Source organism: Terrapene carolina, unplaced genomic scaffold (genome assembly GCF_002925995.2).
Source record: "Terrapene carolina triunguis isolate 2854851 unplaced genomic scaffold, T_m_triunguis-2.0 Scaffold837, whole genome shotgun sequence".
Taxonomy (NCBI): Eukaryota; Metazoa; Chordata; order Testudines; family Emydidae; genus Terrapene; species Terrapene triunguis.
This window is the reverse complement of record NW_020665188.1, coordinates 3,283,549-3,292,133: the sequence shown is the minus strand read 5'-3', so window position 1 is coordinate 3,292,133 and position 8,585 is coordinate 3,283,549. Positions and strand designations below refer to the sequence as shown.

The following is an 8,585-nucleotide window of genomic DNA, read 5'->3' as shown; positions in this document are numbered from 1 at the left end:
CCCAATTCAGCCGAATCGGCTGAATCGGCCTAAAGCCGGCCCTGAGTAGCATATTAGCTGCACTCCAGGGATGTGGGGAAGGCATTCAAGTTTTAACACCTTGGGACTGGAATTTGCACCTTCATCACAAAACTTGTTGGTGACTGAGTATATAAATTGTGTTTTGAGTGCCTTTGTCACTGTGGAACTGCAAGTATTTCTAGGGTTCCTAAACTACATGTAAGTATGTACATAACTACTAGTAGATCTGTGTAGAATCTAGGTTAACAAGACAATGAGCAGGAGAAAAAAGAGATTCAGGTAGCTTATATTGGTAACATGCTGGGAATTTAGTTTTTAATGCCCTACCCTCTTCTCCAGATATTAATGACTGACAGGGTATGTATTAGGATTAGCATGTCCAGAATGCAGTTATTTTGTATCAGGCCACTAGTATTCACAACCAGTTTGAATGAAGTTTCTTTGTACGGGTCGTGATCACACTTTTACCAGTTATATTTCACTGAAAATTTTTGAGAGATTCCCTATCACCAGAGACAAACTATACATTTCTTAGGCTGAGATGTGTTTGTAAATATATATATATATATATATAATTTATTTCATTGCCCAAATCTTTGTTCTTGTTCAGACATACAATTAGACAGGTCTCTGCCCTGGAGTTCTGGGAAGGGGAAAGGATGTGCGGAAGAAAGAAAATGAGTTTAAAGGCTTTTTTTTTTTTTTAATAAGGAGGAATAATCTCCCATTCACCTGTTTTGAAGCCTATTTTCTTTTATTCCTCTCTTCTCCCCTCCCTGCATATAGAATTTGAAGAATTTCTTCTCACTCCCTGCAGATGAATCAGCAGAGGTGGCTATCTTTGTTGCTGATAAGTAGCTTGAAATGAAATGAATCTGATCAAAGTGCCCCTCCCCACACCCCCCAGTCCCCTTTTGGCATAAACTGAGTTTGGCAAATTTCAGCCCAAAAGATGCAAATTTCAGAAAACTGATTGGCTGAAAACAAGGGGTTGAAATGGAAGCAATTCTGCAAATTTAGGTCCCAATCCGGCAAAGAGTTAAGCCCACACTTAAACTGATGCGTGGTGAGTAACCCCATTGAAACCAGTAGGACAATAGCATTTCTTGGGGCAGGACCTTATCTGTAACAGTTGCTACTACTTATACTATAATGTGTGTTTATGTATGTAATATATACTATGAAATTAAAATACGGAAATCCTTCAATTTCCTCATCTACTGGCAAGACTGCCAGCTGTGTTGGAGTCTGCTGCTTCTGTGCTGATAGTCACTGTGTTGTGTTTTAACTCTTTCTTTAGGTTGGTAGGTTGCGCCAGCAGTTAGAACACACGGAGCAAGACAAACAAGGCATGGCTGTAGAGTATGAACAGCAGCTGAAGAAGTTTCAAGAAGAGGTGGGTGTTTCAAGTTTCAAGATGAGATGAGATTTGGTGTTGAAACACCAGTCTATGCCTTGTGGTCTGACAGATTAAATGTTTCATTTCATCACTGTCCTTTGACTGCTGTGATTTTCTTAATCCTCCCTTCCCCACTTGGGTGCCAAAACAAGAGGATTGATTAGCAACAGAATAATATTTTACATTTATGTAGCACTCTTCATCTCATTCCAAAGGATCTTAGTGCTTAACAAATTACTGTGGAAGTGGAAATATTTGCTGTAAACCAGAGGTGGGCAAAGTACCGCCCACGAGCCACATCTGGCCGGCGGGACCCTCCTGCCCGGCCCTTGAGCTCCTGGCCCTGGAGGCTCGCCCCCGTCCCCTCCCCTGCTGTTCCCCCTCCCCCGCTGTTCCCCCTCCCCCGCAGCCTCAGCTTGCTCTGCTGCTGGTGCAATGCTCTGGGCGGCTGGGCAGCGAGCTCCTGGGGCAGCACAGCTGCAGAGCCCGGCCTGACCCGGTGCTCTGTGCTGCGCAGTGGCGACGGTGTGGCTGGCTCCAGCCGGGCCAGCCACCAGTGCTCCAGGCAGCGCAGTAAGGGAGGATAGTTGGATAGAGGGCAGGGGAGTTTGGGGGTGGTGGTCGGGGTGGGGGTGTGGATAGGGGTTGGGGCGGTCAGAGGGTGGGGAACAGGGGAGTTGAATGGGGGCAGGGGTCCCGGGGGGGCAGTCAGGAATGAGAGGGGGGGTTGGGGGCGGGGAGCAGTCAGGGGCAGGCATTCCGGGGGCAGTCAGGAAGGAGAGGGCGGTTTGGATGGGGGAGTGGGGGCAGTCAGGGGCAGGGGTTCCCGGGGCAGTCAGGGGACAGGGAGAAGGGGTGGTTGGATGGGGCAGGGGTCCCGGGGGGGCAGTCGGAACGGGGAGCTTGGATGGGGCAGGGGTCCCGGGGGGGCAGTCGGAACGGGGAGGTTGGGTGGGGCAGGAGTCTCGGGGGGGTGGTGGATAGGGGGTGGAGGCTGGGCCACAACCCCCTCCCCTAACTGGCCCTCCATACAATTTCCGAAACCCGATGAGTCCCTCAGGCCAAAAAGTTTGCCCTCCCCTGCTGTAAACTGAAGTCAGGTCCACACTGTAAAGTTAAGTTGACCCAGCTATGTTGCATAGGAGTGTGGAAAAATCCACACCCCTGAGCAGCATAGTTAAACTGACCTAACCCCTGCCATGGACAGTGATAGGCTGACGGAAGAATTCTTCCATCCCCCTAACTATTGCCTTTTGGCGAGGTGGATTAACTATGGCGATGGGAGAATCCCTCCCGTCGTTGTAGTGAGTGGCTACACTGAAGCACTATAGCCGCGCAGCTGTAGCGTTTCAAGTGTAGACTAGCCCTTACTGTGGCTACTTTCAGGTGTGTTAAAAAGCTGCAGAAGTTTAGAGCCAAGGTTTCCTGTCTTCTCTCACCCCAGCCACCCCTATGCTTGTGCTTATGTTGCTATGTATACAAGCAGTTGCTCTCCCAGCATAGCATGAAATTTAAAGAATGCACAGCTCTGCAGCTGGCCTTTTTCATGTGAAATAAACATGAGATGATGACTTTTCCTACAGCAGATATATACGTCCCTCCAGAAGTAGAGTCATGGTGGCCGGGAGAGAAAGTGACAACCATCCACCATGTGGTATACTGACTCCACCAGTGCATGGGCATATGTCAGGGGATTTGAATTGGGCCAAGGGTACCAACCTCCTCCTGACAATTGCTATGGAGTCTGTCATGTCCCTGTAGATCAGAAATACTCTGTGTTTTACGGTCTCCTACAAAATCTCTGTATCTCCTTATCTTTATCCTGACGCCCATTATGGTAGTCTGTGAGCACTTGCCACGTAAAATGGGTTCAATTTGGTAGTGACAGAATATCATTATTCTGGTGGCTTTTCAGAGGCTAGTGTGAAGTCAGTTGATTTCAGTCCTTTTAGCAGTGGATGGGTGTCCACATTCCAGAGACCAGCATGCCCGTTGATATTCTTGTTGATATCTCAAGGGAAATTCTAGCTGTTGAATCAGCATAGAGCCTGACCCTCCAGGCCAGGGCTGAAGGAGATTGGCAGAGTGCGTGGGGGGCGGGTGTGTGTGTATGGAGTTTTATACTGGTTCTGCCTGTATTCTTGTTCTTTGAAGATGACTTCATTCTCCCAGGCATGTTAATATCACTAAATTTACTTGACAAAGACCTTTTAAAAAGAGTTCCACACTCTTCATTCCACAAAGGACGTCCTGCCCACTGTAATGCAACAGATGCTGAGATTTTCTGCAGGTGGGCTGACAGCATTTCATGTAAGTGCCTTAGTGATTACTTCTGTTTCCATTGGCTTGTCCGTAGTGTGGAGCTAAATGCCAGGAGAGGGTAGCAGTGCATTGACCTCTTATCTCTGGAGGATTGGGCTCAATTCCTGCTTACCGTAGGTCATAAGTATAATTAATTTGGTAGTCTCAATTTAGTGTGCAGAAGACATCTATCCTCATTTAAAACCCCCTTACATTTCAACATGATGAACAGTCTTTGTTCAGGAAATGTCCCCACTGGAATAATAGAGATGCTGCTAGGCCAGTGTGACGGGTTGGATCACAGAAACCCCCTTGGGAGCTGCCACCTGATGTGCCAAGACCACCCCTGCTTCTGTTTTCCCTGCCAGCTCAGAACTCCAGCACCCTGTCTTGCTGAATTAGACACTCCAGTCCACTTCAACACAGACCCAGGGTCTGAATCACTTGTCCCAATGCTGCAAGTTTACCCAAAAACAGCTCACAGGAGCGTGCTTGTCTTTAGCACTCAGATGCCCAACTCCCAATGGGGTCTAAACCCAGATAAATCCGTTTTACCCTGCATAAAGCTTATGCAGGGCAAACTCATAAATTGTTCGCCCTCTATAACACTGATAGAGAGATATGCACAGTTGTTTGCTCCCCCAGGTATTAATACATACTCTGAGTAAATTACTAAATAAAAAGTGATTTTATTAAATACAGACAGTAGGATTTAAGTGGTTCAAAGTAGTAACAGACAGAACAAAGTAAGTTACAAGCAAAATAAAATAAAATGCGCAAATCTATGCCTAATCAAACTAAAGACAGATAAGTTCCTCACCAGTTCCAGAATGCTCCCTTTTACAGGCTAATCTCCCTTTAGCCTGGGTCCAGCAATCTCTCACACCCCTGTAGTTACTGTCTTTTGTTTCAGTTTCCTTCAAGCATCCTGGGGGGTTGGAGAGGCTCCTTCTTTAGCCAGCTGAAGACCAAAATGGAGGGGTCTCCCCCAGGGTTAAATAGACTCTCTCTTGTGGGAGGAGACCCCCCTCCTCCCTCCTATGCAAAGTCCAGCTCCAAGATGGAGTTCTGGAGTCACCTGGGCAAGTCACATGTCCCTGCATGACTCAGTCTTTACAGGCTGAAGCCATTGCCCACATGGAATCTTGCATGTCTCTAGGAAGACTTCTTATGTGGATTGGAGCATTCCAAGATGCATTGTTCCCCAAGTGTTTCCTGATCAGGTACTTAACCTGGCGAATTCCTTCCTAAAGAAGCTGACCAAATGCCTCGCAAAGCTTACTTAGAAACCAAGCAAGCATACAGCCCATATTCTTAACCTCAAGTAGAAAATGATATATATATGTACAAATAGGATGAATAGATATAGTAGACCATAACCTTTACGGAGATATGTTACCTGGCACAGGCAGCACCAAACATATTCCAGTTATGTCATACATACATTTATAAGCACCCCCTCCCCATAAAGCCTTATGGGGTACACTGTCACAGCCAGACTGAAGTGCGTTAGGAGATCCGTCTTAAAGCTCAGGATTGGAATCACAACTGTGTTGTGGTCAAGACTGAGGAGCATTAGTATTGAACTCAAAAAGGGATAATGTGGTGGGGGTTAGAACTGGAGGCTGAGGAATCCTGGGATCTAATCCCCGAACTGCTTGCTTTGTGTCTGTAGGAAAGCCTCACAACCTCTTCCATACCCCAAGTCACCCATCATTATAAATGGGATAGTTGATATTATATATTCTATAAATCACAGGGATGTTGCAAGGCTAAATCAATATTTATAAAGCTCCGGCTCCCACTCAGCAAAGCACATAAGTATGTGCTTAATTTTAAACGTGCGCGTAAGTCCATCCCTGTTCAGCAAAGCATTTAGGCACATGTTTAAGCACTTTGCTGAATCAGGAGATCTTCTTCTGAAAGGAAGCATGGCTTTGTGGGTAAAGCACAGGACTGGGAATCATGAGATTTAAGTTCGCTTCCTGGCTCTGTTCACGTGTTTCTTTTATAACAATGGGCAAGTCACAAACTCACTCTGTGCTTCATTTTATCCATCTGTAAAATGGAGATATTTCCCCAAGTCATAGGTTTCAGAGTAGCAGCCGTGTTAGTCTGTATCTGCAAAAAGAACAGGAGTACTTGTGGCACCTTAGAGACTAACAAATTTATTAGAGCATAAGCTTTCGTGGGCTACAGCCCACTTCTTCGAATGCATATATATATATATATAAGCTTTCGTGGGCTACAGCCCACTTCTTCGGATGCATATATACCGTGTTTCCCCGAAAGTAAGACATCCCCCGAAAATAAGACCTACTTCCAGTTTTGCCTCTCGCTGTAATATAAGGCATCCCCTGAAAATAAGACCTCCCCCATAATAAGGCCACCCCGGAATATAAGGCCCCGAAGCTCCAGGAAAAATAAGACCTCCCCTGAAAATAAGACCTAGCGCATCTTTGGGAGCAAAAATTAATATAAGACACTGTCTTATTTTCGGGGAAACAGGGTATATATGCATCCGAAGAAGTGGGCTGTAGCCCACGAAAGCTTATGCTCTAATAAATTTGTTAGTCTCTAAGGTGCCACAAGTACTCCTGTTCCCCAAGTCACAGGATGTTAAGAGTTTTATTTCGTCAGTGTTTGTAAAGAAATTAGATAATCAGGTGGCAAATGTTCTGTTTAAATTCAAAATATTTGATCAAAGGTGCTATTTAAATACAAAGTATTTATTATTCAAGTTTTTAAATAAAATTAGAATTCTAGCAATAGATGTGGGTGACATTCTTTCTTAACTTTCTCCAGTCAGTGGGGAAATTTATGACCTAGCTAAGTAACCAATATGACAAGATGAGTGGCTATTGTATCGCATTCACTGGGATTTCATGAATGTCTTTCACCCACATCCTTGATACGTTTGTAGTCAAGCCTCGCAGCGTTCTGTTTCTCTTTGGGTGCTGTCACTCCACGTTTCTGTAACCCATATCTGCTTAGCAAGGTGCTCTGTCAGAAGTTTATGAGCCGGTACAGCCTTGGCTGACAGAGCTGGGTATTGGGTATTTTAGCTCAGGCAGTAATGGCTCCTGCCTTAAGTCCATAGGACCCAGGTTCAATTCCTGCTGATGATGATCCACCCAGCAGGGCACCAACATGGCACAATCCAGCATATTTTGATACATTATGGAGTACATATAGTACTTTTTGTTTATTATACAGTTAGAAACCTTCTGCCAGCCAGATGGTCTTGGTTTGAGGGAGTGTATCTATAAAATGACTTTGTCCCTTCCTTCAGAATGCTTCATTAATTTAATGCAGTGTGACCTTAGCCAGCATTATCAAAAATTGCACTGATTTCCTTGCAGCTAGGCAGGCTGAAGAGAAGCTATGAGAAGCTGCAGAAGAAACAACTGAAAGAAGCTAGGGAGGGTCCCAAGTGCCAAGGGGATGACCGGTCCGAAGTGAGCAGATTGACTAAGAAGATAGAGGTCTGTGGATAATAGCAGCTATGGCCATGGTTCATACAAATCAAACTGACCGTTTCAGGTTCAGTAGCAACTCTGAATGTTTAATAGGCAAGTGGACTGTGCGTGCAAATACTTAGTCCACTCCCCCTGCATTCGCTGTCCTTGTGTTCTTGTGGGGCAAAGGTCATTTCTGCACTGCTCCTGTCATGATGCTGCCCAAATTGATTGGGATCCCATGTGAGTTCATGAACATTGTGTCCACCAAGATTTTATAAAGGAGCGGGGCAAGCTGTCACAGGTGTGTGTGTGGGGAGTAGGGGAGAACTGTTTGAAAATGTAAAAAGAAACATATGGTTACTGGTAAACATATTTGTACTTCACCTAGGACAATGGTGCCCAATCTTTGTTGGGGCTTGCTGCTATTTTAATACAGTTAATAAATGATATTATTATCATGGATTAAATCAAAGGTGAGTGGATGTTTTAAGGACAAGACCGTATGTAAAGGTAGAAAATTCAAGTGCGTTGGTGTTGTTGCCACAGGGTTTGGAGGAAATTCTCTGCATGAGTGTTTTCCAAGTCCAGCTTGTCTTTAATCTTACTACCATGATGAGACCAGCCACATTCTCTCATCTTTGATAGCACCACTCAGAACTTGGTAACGAATCTCCCCAAAACACCTCTATGAGGCAGTGTCTGATTTCTGAGTTAAGAATTATTGTTACTTCACTCAGCAGTAAAAAAAACCTTACACTGTGCTGTGGCATTGCTCTCTTCGAGTTAAAACCTTAATGTCAATTACTGCTACTTACAGATGTTGACTGCTGATTCATGACCAGCTTTACAGATTTGCTGTCATAGCATTAACAATTCTACTTCCCTGTAACTTTACAAGAAAAGGCTGCTACTGAACTCACTAAGTTTGCAAGTATGCATTAAATGCCTGGCTAATGGTTTCCCTGCTGTGGAGGAAGGCCCACAAGTGTATAGTGGGGGGGACAGGGAACATTAGTGAGAGTTGGGAGGGGATGATCTTGACAACCAAATGGGTGGTAAACTCCAGATCATCCCAATTGTCCTTGCAGGAGTTCCGTCAGAAATCTCTAGACTGGGAGAAGCAGCGGTTGCTTTACCAGCAGCAGGTGGCGTCACTGGAGGCTCAGAGGAAGGCTTTGGCTGAGCAGTCTGAGCTCATTCAGGTACAATTAATCTGTGCTGAAAGTTGTTTGCAGTGACGAGCTAATGAAATCCCTCAAGTGTGAATCCACTTCAGATCGCAACTGAAATGAATTTATCCGTCCTAATGGAGTGAACTCGTCTATACAGTACAAGCCGTGAAAGATCTGAAGTCTGTTAATGGAGGCTGGCTGAACCTTCCCAATGGCTTCCATACACTCAAT

The 8,585-nt window shown here is 45.2% G+C and overlaps 1 protein-coding gene across 14 annotated transcripts in view; it reads left to right on the top strand.

Annotated features, from left to right (window-relative positions):
• CEP63 (centrosomal protein 63) overlaps positions 1 to 8,585 on the top strand; it is a 47,079-nt gene that overhangs the window by 14,114 nt on the left and 24,380 nt on the right. For all 14 annotated transcript variants that reach the window (XM_026660794.2, XM_026660799.2, XM_026660795.2 and 11 more), the window contains 3 exons: positions 1,322 to 1,417; positions 7,084 to 7,206; positions 8,271 to 8,384. In XM_026660794.2, coding sequence (XP_026516579.1) covers positions 1,322 to 1,417; positions 7,084 to 7,206; positions 8,271 to 8,384 — 333 coding nt within the window. The remainder of the gene's footprint in view (positions 1 to 1,321; positions 1,418 to 7,083; positions 7,207 to 8,270; positions 8,385 to 8,585) is intronic.